At 41.8% G+C, this 17,221-nt stretch overlaps 1 protein-coding gene across 1 annotated transcript in view; it reads left to right on the forward strand.

Annotated features, from left to right (window-relative positions):
* The window catches only part of emc2 (ER membrane protein complex subunit 2), a 119,382-nt gene that overhangs the window by 36,188 nt on the left and 65,973 nt on the right, over nucleotides 1–17,221 (forward strand). Inside the window, exon 3 of the mRNA XM_060824232.1 lies at nucleotides 13,678–13,742. Coding sequence (XP_060680215.1) covers nucleotides 13,678–13,742 — 65 coding nt within the window. The remainder of the gene's footprint in view (nucleotides 1–13,677; nucleotides 13,743–17,221) is intronic.

Consider the following 17,221-nt stretch of genomic DNA (forward strand, 5'->3'; position numbering starts at 1 on the left):
TGATTTTCCTCTTATCTGAAAATAAAAGGTTAATAAGTGGGTACTTTACTTGGGAGGCTTCGATATCCAGCCAAATTGATTGTGGATCAGATGAAACCCAATCAGCTATGTAACTTAGTAGGGAGCTTAACTGATATTTCCTAAAGTCTGGGAAGTCCAGTCCTCCCCTTGCCTGTGGAAGCTGTAGCTGCTTCAGCTTAATAAGGGGCCGTCTATGGTTCCAAATAAAGGAGCCCAACCAGCCATATAATTTACGTAGGGCTAGCCTTGGCAGCATCAGCGGGAGCATTCTCATAGGATATAAGAGACGGGGCAGAACATTCATTTTAATTAATGCTATTCTCCCTAGCCAGGAAATCGGAAGGTCTCTCCATCGCTGGAGGTCCTGCCTTATCCTTTCCATTAATTGTACAAAATTAGCCCTATACAGCTGATCAAATACTGGCGTGATAAAAATACCTAAATATAAGAAGCCCTCCAGGGACCAACAGAAGGGAAAAGGGGATCCGTCCATTAAGTGGGGTATCATAGCCAGACCACCCATTGGCATGGCTTCCGATTTTGAAAAATTAATTTTATAGCCTGAGAATGCACTAAATGTATTAATAACTTGAATTAGACGAGGCACTGACATTAAAGGATTACTGAGGAATAAGAGAACATCATCTGCATAGAGGGTAATTTTGTGTTTACCTGTACCAATCCTCGGGGCCATTATATTAGGATCAGTCCGGATGGCTTCTGCTAATGGTTCGATTATCAGTGTAAACAACAATGGTGAGAGAGGACATCCTTGACGGCAGCCCCTACCCACACTGAAGCCATCCGATCTTAACCCATTAGTAATAACAGCTGCTTTGGGGTCATTATACAATGTTGAAACCCATTTGGTAAACACCTGTCCAACGCCAAACCTTTCCAATGTGTAAAATAAATATGACCATTCAACCCTATCAAATGCCTTTTCCGCATCCAATGAAATTACTACTCCTGCTATCTATCCCTGATGACAGGCTTGGATCATATTCAAGACCCTTCTGATATTATTGGATGATCTGCGGCTCTTAATAAATCCCGTCTGGTCCTCCTTTATAATATATGGCAGTACCCTTTCTAGTCTTAGTGCTAACATTTTTGAGAGAATTTTAAAGTCTACATTTAGTAAGGATATTGGTCTGTAAGATGCACAATCTTCTGGGTCTTTTCCTTTTTTAAGGATAAGAGAAATATTTGCTTCTTTCAGCGTGGGCGGGAGACAGACCTGACTATGCGCAAAATTATACATATCCATAAGTGGGTCAACCAATATTCCTGTAAATTCTTTATAGAATTCAGCTTGAAAACCATCCGGGCCCGGTGCTTTTCCGCTCTGAAGTTGCCTAATTGCCTCAAGTATTTCTTGGACTGTTAAAGGGGTATTTAGGGCCGACACCTGTTCCGGAGTCAGGCCCGGGAAGGTCAAATTTTTAAAAAATGACTGCATCCTCCTAATCCTATCTTCACAATCCTGCGATCTATATAGTTCAGAATAAAATTCTTTAAAGGTCGCATTGATCTTTTTATGATCATGAGTCAGGGTACCTGTACTTTCCTTGATGGTCGGAATAGTTTGAGGGGCTTTCTTTTTCTTTGCAAGAAATGCTAAGTATCTACCCGGTTTGTCGCCATATTCATATAATCTTTGTTTCGCAAATAATATTTCCCTTTTAGCCGTTTGAGTAAGCGCGGTGTTTAAAGCTGTCCTAAGAGCTGTAATCCTCTGCAATTTTGTGATAGAAGGTCTATCAGCATATGCTGTTTCGGCTGCTTTTAGGCGAGCTTCGAGCAGACGCTGTTGCTCTCCCTTCATTTTCCTCTGGGTCGCTGAATAGGAGATGATCAAACCTCGTGCATAAGCTTTGATGGTCTCCCACATCATTGACGGATTGCTAGCCGTACCAGTATTAATTTCTAAAAAAGTTTTAAGTTCTTGGGAGAAGTACTTTAAAAATTTGCTATCTTTTATCAGGAAGGGGTCCATACGCCAATGCCGAGCAGATGTCCCATTGTTCTTTACCTTAGTTTCCATGTATACAGCGGCATGGTCAGAGATTGCTATAGTACCTATTTTACAGGTTGCTATAGAGTTTAGAAAAATCGATGGGGCAAAAAACATATCAATTCTTGTGTGACATTTATGTGGATTAGAGTAGAAAGAAAAATCTCTACCCTGTGGATGGAGACATCTCCATACATCTACCAATCCTAATTCTTTATTCAGGTCCGCCAGTTGTCTAGATCTGGGAGATACTCCAGCGGCACTCTTGGGAATCCTGTCTATTTCCGGATCCATAATACAATTAAAGTCTCCCCCTATAATTGTATGACGGGCACCAAAGGCCATCAGTTTTGAAAAAGCTTCCGTTATGAATTTAAAGGGGTGTGCCGGGGGGCAGTATACATTTAAGATCCCATATTCCTCTCCATTTATGAGGGCTTTAATCAAAATATATCGTCCAGATTCGTCTTTTATCTGATTTAGAATTTTCAAAGGGAAGTTCTTCCGGACAAGGATAACGACTCCCCTGCTTTTTGAATTAAAAGAGGAAAAAAGGCCTGATCAAATCCGCCCTGTCGTAATTTTAAGTGTTCTTTATCCGACAGGTGTGTCTCCTGTAGGAGAGCTATATCAACTCTCTCCTTCTTAAGATTTGATAATATTTTCTTCCTTTTAACTGGCGAATTACTCCCCCTGACATTCCAGGTGCACCACTTAACCGACTGTTCAGCCATAATCATCTGGACAGATCCAAGACCCCTCGGGAGGGGAAACCCTATCTAGAACATCCCGAGCATGGAGCATACAAGATTTACAAAAGTAAAGATTCTCTGATACACTCAAAACAATATAACAAAAAACTCTTTCTAAGTATAAAAAATATAAAACATTCCGAATTGGAGATTTTCTCCCTTGTTCCCAGGGAGCGTCACTTCCTCTCCCACAGTCCATCTTACCCTCTTCCAACCAGTGCCCCACCCTTGACCCAGGTGTTCCTCAATAAAATGAGGAGAATTCAAATATAATATAAAGCTAGAGTTAACAGTGAACACCCCACCCCCACCCACACCCACATCTAAATATATTTGGGAATATTAATACCATATATAACTATAAGATTACAATCTCAACACGTAATACTTAAATATAATACCACAAAATAACAGGGGAAAGAAAAACAACCCCGCTCCTAAAAACAGAAGTAAAATAGAATAAGGTAACCACCTCCCCCCATCAACATTAACCAAACGCCCCAACATATATATATATATAGACATACACACATAGGGGGAAAGATAAGAAAAGATGAAGGGATGTAAACCAAAATAATGGGAAAGGCAGACCAGCGTCCACAATCTCTTACAGTTTATTTAAGAGAGTCCAAGAATTCCTTAGCCTTCTCCGGTGATCCGAAGTTATATATGGATCCTTCGTGGCTAAGGCGTAGCGTCGCTGGATATCGTAAGGAGTACTGGATATTTAAGTCCCTTAAACGCTTCTTCGCCTCATCGAATGCCTTCCTCTTTCAGACCAAAGCTGGGGAGAAGTCCTGGAACAGCATGATCCTGAATCCTTTGTGGGTCATAGCTTGGGGATCTTTTCCCAGATTTCTTGAGGCTTCCAGGAGCATCTGCCTCTCCCTATAGCTCTGCAGCTGGAACAGGACCGGGCGTGGGCGCTGGGTTGAGCCGGGCCCACGTACTGTGACCCGGTAGGCCCATTCCACCCTTACCTGGCCTGATCCATTATGCAGATTTAAAAGTTATGGCAGCCAATGCTCTAAGAATGCTGTCAGCTGGCCTCCCTCTTCCTGCTCGGGAAGGCCCAACAACCGAATATTTTTTCTACGACATCGATTTTCGAGGTCATCAATGTGGTTTTCTAGGTTCTGGACTCGATTCTCGAGAAAACGGATGTGGTCGGCTGTTGATTTTATCGCAGTCTCTGAGGCTGCGGCCTTCGACTCCACCTCTCTGACTCGGCACTCCAATTCCTGTATGTCTCTGCCCTGCTTCTGCAGCTCGGCTGATAGTGCTTCTCTGCTCTGCCGAGACTCATCGATAAAAGCATCAATCTTCGCCACCCACCTGGCAAACATCTCCTCAAAGCTCATCTTCATTGGTAAATCTCCTGAAGTAGCTGAAGACACCTTTGTTGCAGCTGAAGAGGGAGAGGGTGGGGGAGGGGTCCCTGCTTTCTTAGAGCCGCCTGTTCCCTTCCCTTTACTCATTTTCCAGCTAGTATTAGACTATTTAAATGTACTAATAGGTAACTATTTAAGGTTAACAACTATTATAAATGGTTTAGTGAGTGTGGTGGGGGTGGATAGCCCACTTTTCCCAAGTTTTGGGTAGAGCACTGTGGACTCAGTCTTGCTGGGTCGCCGCCATCTTGGATCCCCCGTTGTCATTGTTATAATAGAAGTGATGTGGCAGCCAATTTTGCGTGTTAAGGTCACCGACAGAAGTACTTTGATTTGATTTAAATGGAAGTATTGGTCAGGATACCTGGAGAACTCAACCTACTGTTCTTCAAATAGTACAGAGGGATTCTTTATATCACCTGGGAGGGCAAACAGTGCTGTGGTTTGATGTCTCAACTTAAAAACCTGCACCTCTGATGTGTACCAATGCTCAGGAGAATCAGAATAGTTAATGTACTCATGTTTTTGGAGTGGGACTTGTAATTTAACCATTGAGTTCGAGTTTGCATCCACACTGAGTCCAGACTGACTGCTAAGTTTGGGCTTTAATCATGGAACAATCTCAAATCCATTCAGTCTGATTGATAAGAGGGGTATTTGAAACGAGAGTTGGTTTCTAAATTGGTTGCGATGGGTTAGCAGGTTTTCTAAACTGTTACATTGTAGGTATTGTTTAAATTATCTAAACATGTGGTCATATTTAATAAATTGCTGATAAGTTACATGTGTTCACAGTCAGTGTTATAAACGGCTTTTTTATATATACATTTATAGTATGTAAAACCACTTAAATGTTGGGTGTGTGACCTGAGGTTAAACTAAATTATTTTCACCGTTACTATAATGAATAACAATTCTGTCCTACTATTGTGATTCTTCTCGCAAAAGGGCAAGATTCTTTCCTCTGATTTTATTGTTTTATGAAGTTACTTTGGCTGATGGCTAAGTAAGATTAATTAACATTGACACAAAATATTATGATGGGAATTTCTTGTAAAGCTCCATCATTGCATAGATAGATGTCATGCAAGTCAAGCCAGTGGTAAGTTGATAGAAGTGTCATTGACATGAAACATAACTCAGTTTTTCTGTTCACTGAAGCTGCACAGACCTGCTGAATATTTCCAGTACTTTTTATTTACTCCTTTTTAGTGCCCAGGATTAAATCAAATTGATAATGAATGTCTGTTGATGACAGTGTAGTGGACATCAAGTTACCCTTTATTAACTGATGAATTGGAGGAAAGGCAGATTTTAGCAACAGAATTGTAGCAATTAGTCTGTTTTAGGGCAAAGTATATTTACTCAACAAATGGAGTCTCAAAACAAATGCACCAATATCGCCTGATTCAATCAAGTTCATTTCTCCAGCAAAATGTAATGAGTGGAGGATAGATGTGTGATGATATACACAGTGTTCTACACAAAATAATCCAAGGCATTTGCAGTGATAAAGCCTCCAGGCGTAACTGGGATATTACCTTGACTCATTTGAATAGATCAGATCAATTAGCTGTAGAATTTAGAATAATCTGGCTCTTGTGACTAACTGAAGCTTGAAACACGCACCATTTACACGGAAATTGATAAACATGTCTACTGTCCATATTTTGTTTCTAACCCACATTCACGCACTTACAGTTGTTCTAAATTAACAACGTTTCAACGTTTAAAATTCTCATTCTCAGGTTTGAATTCTTCCAAGGTCTCATAACTTTCCATCACTGCAATCTGCAGTGCACTCGTCCAGTTCCAGTCTGTTGTGTATTTTTTCACCATTGATCATCATTGAGAGAGCAACAGCACAGCCATTTATTTTTTGCAGTTTTTGGTGTCACCTGCTGAAACCAGTACTGTTTTATTTGTTAAGTGTCGACCAGATTATTAACTTTGCTTTTAGTCTTAAAGCCGGTCTTAATCTTAAATCCAGACTGCTTCAAAATACCCGTCCAAGTGGTCATGTCTCTTGCCTGGTGGCATCTTCAAACTGTAGTTTCATAATTCTATTCTCATTGGATAAAATGCAGTTGCCACCTGAACTTTTAACAGAGCTTTACATTTTAAATTTATCTTGCTGAAGGTCAGTCTTCATTAGATAAAGCCTCGATAATTATGATTTGTGCCCCTCTCAAAATATTGGGCTGGGTGAATCTGTTGGTATGGAACAGCTCCTAAATCTCTCAGGTTAATTTTAATACTCATGATAAACTACAGAATCGTACAAATCCTTTCACAATTTTAGCACATCCCAAAGTGTTTTAAAGCAAATGAAGTACTTTTCAAACATATCACTGTAAGGATCACATAACATCAGGCTATAGTCAACATGTTTATTTGGAAGCACTAGGTTTCAGAGTGCTGCTCCTTCATCAGGTGGTTGTGGAGTATAGGATTATAAGACACAGAATTTATGGCAAACATTTACAGTGTGATGCAACTGAATTGATTTATTTGAAAATACCTGGATTGTTTGTTCAGTCTCTCATATTTTAGAATGACCATGTTGGTTTCAGTTCTTTCATATGTAAATCCCAGAACTTTTTAAAAAAGTTACATTCTCAAGTAAACTTTAACAATAGGTGCAATGTCGTCTCAGATAATGTATTGAAGATGAGAAGTGCACTGTGTGAGGCTGTCCATGCCCCAGTGTTTAAACTGATTCTATTTCTAAAAAAGGCATTTACAGAATCTTGCATGGCTTAATGCAATTTTTGAGCAAAGTAAAATGTAATTCTGCAAGTACAAGTTCACCTACAAACTTATATGTGTGTGTGTATGTGTGTGTGTGCGCGCGCGCGGTCGGGGTATGTGTGTCTGTGACAGTATGTGTATGTGAGTGTAAAGTGGTATAAGTCTGTGAGAAGATGCATGTGGGGGTGCGTGTATGTGTGAGTGTATGAGAAAGAGTCAGTGTGTGTATGTGTCTGCGCGTGTGTATGAGAGGGAGTGTGCATTGGGGTCACCTGAAGTGTACATGAACCCAAGGTTCTGGTTGAGGCCATGCCGATGGGTACTGAACTTGGCTATCAGCCTCTGCTCAGCCGCTTTGTATTGTTGCACATCCCAACGTCAGCATTGGAGGATGGTCACCCAAAGGTCTGAGGTCGAATGTCCCGGACCGCTGAAGTGTTCCCTGACTGGGAGGGAACACTCCTGTCTGTTGATTGTTGTGCAGTGTCCATTCATCCATTGTCATAGCATCTGCTTGGTCTTGCCAATGTACCATGCTAGCGGCTTTTGAGAAGATTTGTAGCTCGGGTTGAGGTTCTGGATGTAGGTTTGCTCACTGAGCGGAAGATTCATTTTCAGACTTTTCTTTACCATACTAGGTAACATGTTCAGAGAGCCTGAGGATGAAGCCCGGATGATGTACCATTCCTCAGAGCATCCTTGCCTACAGCATATGAGAGAGAGAACATTGGCCGAGTCACATGAGTACCTGCCATGTACATGGTGTGTAGTGTCCCCACGTGTAACGTGGTATCCGTGTCGGCACTCTGACACATCTTGCAGTGTCTACCATGACAGGTGTTGTCCCGAAGGCTGGGAAGTTTGTTGCGAACAATGATCTGTTTGAGGTTTGGTAGTTGTTTAAAGATGAGAAGTGGAGGGGTGGCTGCAAATGTGTTGCTGGTCAAAGCACAGCAGGTTAGGCAGCATCTCAGGAATAGAGAATTCGACGTTTCGAGCATAAGCCCTTCATCAGGAATAAGAGAGAGAGCCAAGCAGGCTGAGATAAAAGGTAGGGAGGAGGGACTGGGGGAGGGGCGATGGAGGTGGGATAGGTGGAAGGAGGTCAAGGTGAGGGTGATAGGCCGGAGTGGGGTGGGGGCGGAGAGGTCAGGAAGAGGATTGCAGGTTAGGAGGGCGGTGCTGAGTTGAGGGAACCGACTGAGACAAGGTGGGGGGAGGGGAAATGAGGAAGCTGGAGAAATCTGAATTCATACCTTGTGGTTGGAGGGTTCCCAGGCGGAAGATGAGGCGCTCCTCCTCCAGCCGTCGTGTAGTTGTGTTCTGCCGGTGGAGGAGTCCAAGGACCTGCATGTCCTCGGTGGAGTGGGAGGGGGAGTTAAAGTGTTGAGCCACGGGGTGATTGGGTTGGTTGGTTCGGGCGGCCCAGAGGTGTTCTCTGAAGCGTTCCGCAAGTAAGCGGCCTGTCTCCCCAATATAGAGGAGGCCACATCGGGTGCAGCGGATGCAATAGATGATGTGTGTGGAGGTACAGGTGAACTTGTGGCGGATATGGAAGGATCCCTTGGGGCCTTGGAGGGAAGTGAGTGTGGAGGTGTGGGCGCAAGTTTTACATTTCCTGCGGTTGCAGGGGAAGGTGCTGGGGGTGGAGGTTGGGTTGGTGGGGGGTGTGGATCTGACAAGGGAGTCACGAAGGGAGTGGTCCTTGCGGAACGCTGATAGGGGAGGGGAGGGAAATATATCCTTGGTGGTGGGGTCCGTTTGGAGGTGGCGGAAATGGCGGCGGATAATACGTTGTATGCGCAGGTTGGTGGGGTGGTAGGTGAGAACCAGTGGGGTTCTGTCTTGGTGGCGGTTGGAGGAGCGGGGCTCAAGGGCGGAGGAGCGGGAAGTGGAGGAGCAGTGACCCTCTCGTGGGGTCCAAGTTGACTTCTCCTTTGGTCACCCGTCTACGGATCCCTGTGATGACTGGTCCGGCTCCTCAGTGGGCTCATTGGGATCACTGCTGGCATCTTGAAAGAATTCCTGGAGTCTCATTCGTCTGATGAATTCCTCCGTGTCTGCTGCATTTGGTGGTGGGGCAGAAATTGAGACCCCAGCTAAGAACTTCAATCTCTTCGGGTTGAAGGGTGTGGCCCAATAAGTTAACAATTGACTTCCACGTGGTGGTGATGTTTTCCACTGTGGTGCTTGGGTGGCCTTGGCTACTGCTGGTGATGATGCCAAGCTTCTCCAGTTTCTTGTTCTTGTGCATGTACGTGGTGTAGTTTTGTCACCTTGCCTGTTTGGTAATGTCCCGTAATTGTACTGTTGCATCCTGCGTGTGGACTCCATCTTGGTTTAAAGGTTATGGTGCCTGCTTTAGAGTTGGTGCATGAGATGATTGAGGAGCTTGCGAGAGGTGTGGCACAATCTCTCCGCGTAATCTGTGTTGTAAGTCTGTAATCCTTTTGGGATCTTTCCTGCTTTCCTGCATTTCTGTGGAAACTTGACATCTATGTCGATATGTGAGATCTTCTTGGAGATCCTCTCCACTTTGAGCTGGCAGTTAGTGGTGTCGATGGTAATCATGATTTGGAGGTGCCGGTGTTGGACTGGGGTGTACAAAGTTAAAAATTACACAACACCAGGTTGTAATCCAACAGGTTTATTTGTCTTACAGTCTTATACTCCACAACCACCTGTTGAAGGAGCAGTGCTCCGAAAGCTAGTGCTTCTAAATAAACCTGTTGGACTATAACCCTGATGTGTGATTTTTAACCTTTCAGATGTGTTTCATTGGGCCTAAGACACATTTGGACACTTGAGTTCCTGATAGTTGCTGCATAAGTACAAGGTTTTTTTTCTTTGAATGCTTTGTTCGGTTAATTGCTGGTAAGCCACTTCATTCTTTGATTAATAGGCACTTGGAAGTTTTTCACTTGTTCATGTCATGTTTACAACAATGTTTCCAGGCCTCATCTGTCACAATTGATTGTCACTATCCATTGTTTAACTTAATATTTCATGTAAAGAATTAAAATATATTGAGAACATAAGCAGGGATGATATTGTCAGTGCAAGGTGGTAATTTACTCTCTTGTATTGTGAAGATTTCCATAACCATTTGAAGATACCTTTCAATGGTTTATGATGTCCTCTGAATTCCCAGGGCAAAGCCTTATCACTCACTCACCATCTATAACTCTGTTCCTAGTGTACTTAAGAAATAATGAGCAAGTTGCTGCCCATTTCTGGAGAATTGATGATAAACAGATCAGCCTGAAGGATGAACCTGCCAGCTGAGACTTTCCACTCTCAAAGCCATGACCTTGTCTTTTCAGTATTCTTCAATAATTATTGACTGCTATCAACTGTAGCAGAAATTTTACCTTTCTTCGCATGCATTGAGTCAGTTGACATTCTATCATCTGTTAATCTATCTCAGCAGAATATCTTCAACCAGCCTGAAGCTGCAAGTCTTATGTGGAATCCACAGCAACAGCTGAAATACTTAGTCATATCCTCCCTCACTCTCTACATCCCTCAATTTTCTCAGGCACACTGCAGTCAAGCTAAGAGTCCTGAAAAGTTACTGTTGTGTATGGTGTTGAGAGTATTTTTTTGTGAATTCATTAACAGTTTGAGAGCCTCATTGGCTAGGCCAGATTTATTTCCCATCCCAGAGGGATTGCTGGATGTCTGGAATCAGATATAATCCAGACCAGCGAAGAATAGCAGTTCCTTCCCTCAAGGATATTAATGAACCAGATGAGTTTTTCTGACAATCGACAATGATTTCATGATCATCATTAGAGTCTTAATTCAACTTTTTTATTGAATTCATCATCTGCCGTGGGAGAATTCGAACCCAGTTCCCTGGAACATTTCCTGGGCCTATGGATTAATAGTCTAACAATACTACCCACTAGTCTATTGCTTCCTCATTATGCAGTGGAGTTTATTCAGTGCCACCTAACGTGATAATGTCCTAATTACTTGGATGAGGAAAACAGCTTTATATTTTAAAGAAAGTATCCTCCTAACCTTAGGAGCTATCATCCCAATATAATCTGTACCTGATCTCTATCATGTGATAAACTCCTTCTTGTTTAAGAGTAGAGCTTCTTCTCATTAATATATGTAGTGGTTTTCCTTTACTACAACAGGCAAAGGACAAAGCAGAACCCAAAAGAAGGATGGTGTCAGCAAATCTATTTTATGTTCTATGAACACTTAAGTCATAGTGAGCAATGCGAAGCGTCAATGTGAATTAGGAGCAGGGATCGGTCACTCGTCCCTAGAATCCTGTTCCACCATATAATAAGGTCATGGGAGATCTGCTAGTATTTTGATTTCCACATTCCACATTCCAATCGACGCCAACAGTCTTTGATTCCATAGCCTAACAGGAATTTATCCCTCTTAAAGGTAATCAGTGACCTCACCCACCCATTGTGTTGCTTTGTCTTCACTGGCAGGTCAGTCTCCTATTCTGCCTGCTATTGCTGTCTGCCTCTGTGTCCCTCACTTTTCCTTCTCACCACATCTAATTGCTTCTGTTTTGGCTTCCATTCTGTTTGTTGTGAAATACCCTGCTTTCCCCCCCCCCAGCACCCATGCTGTGTGTGTGTAAGTGAGAGACACAGTGAAAGACACAAGGTGCACAAATCTTTATTCAATTTCCACCACCAGGAAGAAAGGAAACACCCAAGTGGCCAGTGACAAGCAGTGCCTTTCACATTAAAGGGTAATGCTGTGTGATCAAACAGTGAAGGGGAGGGCAGGGATTAAATCAAAATCGAGTTGGAGGGAGAAATGATACACTCCACTCCCTGCAGCGCTCACCTCTCCCTGAACAACTCCAGGGTGTGAGTGGACACTGCGTGCTCCTTCCCCAGAGACACCCGGGCTCTTACGTAACCACGGAAGAGGGGCAGACAATCGGCTTAATGACCCCCACCACGGTCCGCTGCTTGGACCTGTTTATGGCCAATTTGGCTAATATCCTGCCTTTACTGTGATAAATGACTAGCTGTACAAAAAATAATTAATTAATTGTCTGATCATGATTGTCAGTCAGAATTACAAATTGAGGACCCCTGAGTTAAGAACACTTGAGATTAGATTAAAAAGCTAGCTTCCTTTAAATGATACTTATTTCATCACTAGAACCAATTTTGTAATAATCAATTACTTGTGTTTCAGTGAAAATAAAACTTAAGAATTTTTTTTCAAATATTCATGTTTAACCTATGTTTAAAAAAACATTTGCCTGATTTCTTTATCTAATTAATTATGTTGTGTCATCTGGAGTTTCCTAACACTTGTGATTTTGTTACATAGTGTATTTAACTATATTCCACAAGTGGATTGTATGCCTATTCTGTATGTGTGATGATTGTAAAATAAAGTCCAGATTCCAGGAGAAGGCATGCAGCTCTCGGCATGAATGTTCAAACCGCACTTTGATGTTGCATCTGTAAGTGATGTTGGCAATGTTGGTTGAATATGAGAGTAGCAGGTTAATTGACAAACAAAACTAAAGGTCTTGGGGTCCTGGTGCACTCAATTAGATTCCTCATTATTGTTAATTCCAAACATTATGTGTTTTAAAGTAACCCTTTTCATCTGTTTTCTGTCTGCCTCTGAGATTAGGGACTAAAAGTGGGCAGCGAGCACATTTTATTCTTGGCTGTAGAGCATATGGGTTACACAACAGGAAAGGAGGATTGTCAACTTGTGAATTGGTTACAGTGATCCAGTGTGTTTCAGCATACAAGATTGTTTTTCATAATCCACACCCTCCTCTAAGGTCCGGCTTTTTCTAAGAATTTATTGTCTTCAATTTGTTTTAAATATTGAACCAGTAAGTCGACTTGACACGACATAGAGAAACTGTGGTGAATGCTGTTTCCCTTTTCACACTGGCAAATACTGCAGTCTTTACAAGACTAACAATGTAAAGCAGCTCCCATTGCCTCTGGTGTAAACAATGGTTCCACAGTAACCACAGAATTTGAGTGAATTTTATGCACTGTGCTCTCAGCAAAGGTAGTGCTCTGATATCATTACTAATATGGTAATTATTCCAAGGTGAAGGTTGAACAAAGACCCACTGTCGTGATAAAATCTTATTGTGGAGCACCCTTGTTTTCTACTCTGTCACAGTAACTCTTCTCTGCACAGTAGCAGTCTTGTTTGATCTGTGGCCACTGTTAAATTATCTTAAATTTTAGAAATATTGTACGTTTAAGACATTTGCTGAAAATATTTCAAAGGAGAAGTAATAGTTTTAGCTGTACCAACATGGAGCAAAAAATAATTGTTTCTGCACTTATGAATTGTCTGGGAAGTATTTGCGACACACAGTTACTCCCAGATGGATCGTCATAATAGGCCTGCCTGCCTTCCTTTTCTCATCTTTCTGAATTTCCTCTTTCTCTCACTTCATATATTTTTCTTTCTTCTCTCTTGCTTTCTCCTTTCCCATTCTCTCTTCTGATGTTTCTCTTCCTTCCTCCTTCCTCATCCTCCCTCCCTCCTGATCGTCCACTCACCCTCCTCCCCCCCTTTCCGTTTCCTCCCCCCTTTCCGTTTCCTCCCCTCCCCCCCCCCCCCCCCCCCCCCCCCCCCCTTCCATTGTATGGTTTTACACCGATAATAAATGACTTTTTTTGAATTTAAAATGTGATTTCATTGAGAAGATACAACATTTTAATTGCTGTCATAATTTTTTTCTCCTTTCAATTTCTGTTGCATTTAGTTTGGATAATTTACGAACAAGTGATGATTGCTGCCCTTGACTGCAGCCGTGATGACTTGGCAGTGGTAGGTAATTATAACAGATACATTTTTATAGTTTCTTACGTTGTTTTAGCTGTGAATTTAACATGCATACTGTCATTAAATTCATTGAAATGCGTTTTGCTTAAGAATTGAAGAAAATGCTTCGATTCATATAATTAATAATGTTTTCTCACTATTTCATGCCTAGCCAAATTATGACTAAGTATTTTAGAGAGATAATTCAGTACAAAATAGGTCTGAATAGACCACCTGCAAAGCATTTTCAGCATCTCCTGCATGTATTTCAGATTTCTAGCATAGATAATATTTTGTTTTAGAATAAAGCATACTGGAATAAAGAATCTGAGGTTTAAAGTTACTCGTAGTCCGAAATTGACTGAAGTGATAAAAAATTGTGGGCTTTCCCAGAAAGAAGCCACACAGTTCCTTTAAAGATCGTGTTGTATTCACTTTCCTTTGTTGAGTTGCTGCTTTTGCTTTCCCCCAAGTTACTTTATTCACTATTCATGCAGTTTTGTTGGTCATGTCCAAGCTATAGCCAGTCAGGCATACCTAAGAGTGAACCTAGTACTTGTTTAATTCCTCCTACTCACCTTCCTTCCTAATTGGTCTGTACTGTCTATATCTCAGTAATCTGACAACTCAACAGGGTGACAGGTTTCAAGTACTAGCCCACCCGTTGACACACTACTGTGTTTGACAGCTTTAACCATATGAGCATTTTGTCAACTTGTACTCATCTGATGATTCTAATCCACATCTTAATCGCCAAGAGCACCAATTTCAACTTGAATTGATATCATCCATCTTTGTCCTACCTTATTCCATTTCCTGTTCAAATCCTCATCTATACATGCAGACTTGGCTGTTTAGATACAACATCTGACCATCTGCTATAACGAGCAAGTAATTTTTCTTGTGCTGTTGATTGAGGGATACTGGCTAGAGCTCCCCTGCTTCCTTCAAATGTGCTCTGGGCAGTAGATGAGACCTTAGGTTAATTTCTTATCCAAAAAACGAGTCATTCGATACTGCAGCATTCGGTCAGGGCTACAGTGGAGTGTCAGTCTTGATTTCTGTGTTTAAGCCACAGCGTGAGAATTGAACCCACCATTTTGTGATTCAGAGCGTACATGCGACCACTTGATCAGAGCCTGCAAGCAATTAAGTGCACTATTTCTGCTGACCAAAACAGATTCCTCTTAGAGTCATAAAGATGTATAGCATGGAAACAGACCCTTCGGTCCAACCCGTCCATGCCGACCAGATATTCCAATCTAGTCCCACCTGCCAGCACCCAGCCCATATCCCTCCAAACCCTTATATACCGATCCAAATGCCTTTTAAATGTTGCAATTGTACCAGCCTCCACCACTTCCTCTGGCAGCTCATTCCATACTCGTCTTCTATCAGCATCTTTAAGGTGCTCCATGTTTTTCTCCAAATCTTTCTATAGCCTTCTTCCACCTTTGTCACCACCTCCTCCAGGTCTCCATAATCGCTGCACTCTTCCAAATCTGTCCTCTTGAGCATTCTGGTATCTTTTACTCTTTGGTTGTTGTGCCTTCAACTGTCTGGTTTCCAAGTGCTTGAACTACTTCAACCTCTCGCCTTTTTTTAATCCTTCTGTTTGGCCATGCTTAAAATTACCTCTTTGACCAACCTAATATCTCCTGCATTGATTTGATCATAAATTTTGTTCGATATTCCTGTGATGCACTGTGGGACATTGTACTGCATTAAGGGTATCATATAAATGAGAGTTATTGTTGTATAGCTATGCACTTTGCTTTATTTTGCAGGAGATCATTTTTCATGATCTGAGATAGCTTGAATAAATATGGATCAAAGTAAGATTGAAACTCATCTTTTGTGATATATTGTGAATGAGTCATCAGTGAAGTGCACAAATCAGTCTAATGATTTTAGTTATGAATTTCAGCACAGTTGGCTGGACATGTGAAGTCCACTGAATATCAATTGGTTGTTATCCGTCTGAATTGCACTTTGAAAAAAAAACTATGATCAGGAGACCCAGGATCAAGTCCCACTTAGATTCATGGAGTTATAAAGCACGGACTGAGACCCTTTGGTGCAACTTGTCCGTGCTAACCATGCTAGCCTAAACTGATCTAGTCTCATTGGCCAGCATTTGGCCCATATATCTCTAACCCCTTAGTATTCATGTATCCCCACACAGATGCTTTTTAAATGTTGTAATTATACCTGCCTCCAGCATCTCTTCTGGCAGCTCCTTCCATTCAAATACCACTCTGTGTGAAAAAGTTGCCTGTCAAGTCCCTTTTAAATCTTTCCCCACTCACTTTAAACCAATACCCACTCGTTTTGAACTCCCATATCCTAGGAAAAAGACCTTGGCTGTTCACCCTATCCATGCCTGTAATGATTTTATAAATCTCTGCAAGGTCACCCCTCAACCTTTTCTTCTCCAGGGAAAATCGCCTAAGCCTACTCAGCCTTTCGCGAGAACTCAAACCCTCCAAATCCCAGCCATGTCCTTATCAATCTTGTCTGAACTCTTTCAGTTTAATAACATCATTCCTATAGCAGGGAGACGAGATTGAATGCTGTATTGTAAAAGTGGCCTCATCAATGTTGTGTGCAGCTTGTGCCAGAGGTACAAATTTAAACCAGAGCCCATCCAATTTCTTTTCCAAGTCATTCGTCATCTCCACTTATTCCTAGATTGTGAGGTCCAGAACAATACTATTTGCTGCCTTAAAAAAAAATTCATCCTGACGGTTCCCCCCTCAGAACTTAGGCTTGAATTCTTGAATTTGCACGCCTGGTTGTTGTATCATCAGCTAAAGTTTTCTTTTTCCCTCCTATTCAGCAGAACATTTTGGAGCGTACCTAGTTTTTACGTAAAACGGAATGGAAATGCGCAAACTCATCACTAACAGTGTTAACGGACCAGAGCCCCAAATCTAGTCCGAGTGGTCAATTTCTAAGAGTTTTGAATTAATAAAAGTCAATAAAACACCTAACATGGTTCTTGTGTGATTGTGCCAAAACTAGTGGCACAGACCTCAACACAGCTTTGCAGGAGATGGGCATGCTCACGCTCATTCATTCCTTGGATTTAGGTAATAAATAAGAGCAATTTTAAATTGGAAGTGAACAGTGCTTGCCAAGTGGTTCTGATTTGCAACATACTTGCAGTGCATAATGTTCTATCCATTATGTACTCTGAAATGGATCAGTATTAGAATGCTACCTTGTTACACTGCTTCAAGTTTAACAAGAAGCACCTGGACATTTTAATACTAAATGTCAAGTCAAAGAAGCACTGAGAAGAAAATTCCCTTTGCTTGGATCAGATTGTTTTAACAGATGGAGGTTTGCGTTTCCCTATTCAAAACAGCAATCCATTCCAAAGCACCACACTGATTTTAAGTTGGTTTACATTACTGATTGCTCTTCAGCTCAAAATGCTGTTTGGGCATTTTTAAGAAATTTATGATAGAAATCTAAGCTAT

The sequence above is a fragment of the Hemiscyllium ocellatum genome, chromosome 4 (genome assembly GCF_020745735.1).
Source record: "Hemiscyllium ocellatum isolate sHemOce1 chromosome 4, sHemOce1.pat.X.cur, whole genome shotgun sequence".
Classification (NCBI taxonomy): domain Eukaryota; kingdom Metazoa; phylum Chordata; class Chondrichthyes; order Orectolobiformes; family Hemiscylliidae; genus Hemiscyllium; species Hemiscyllium ocellatum.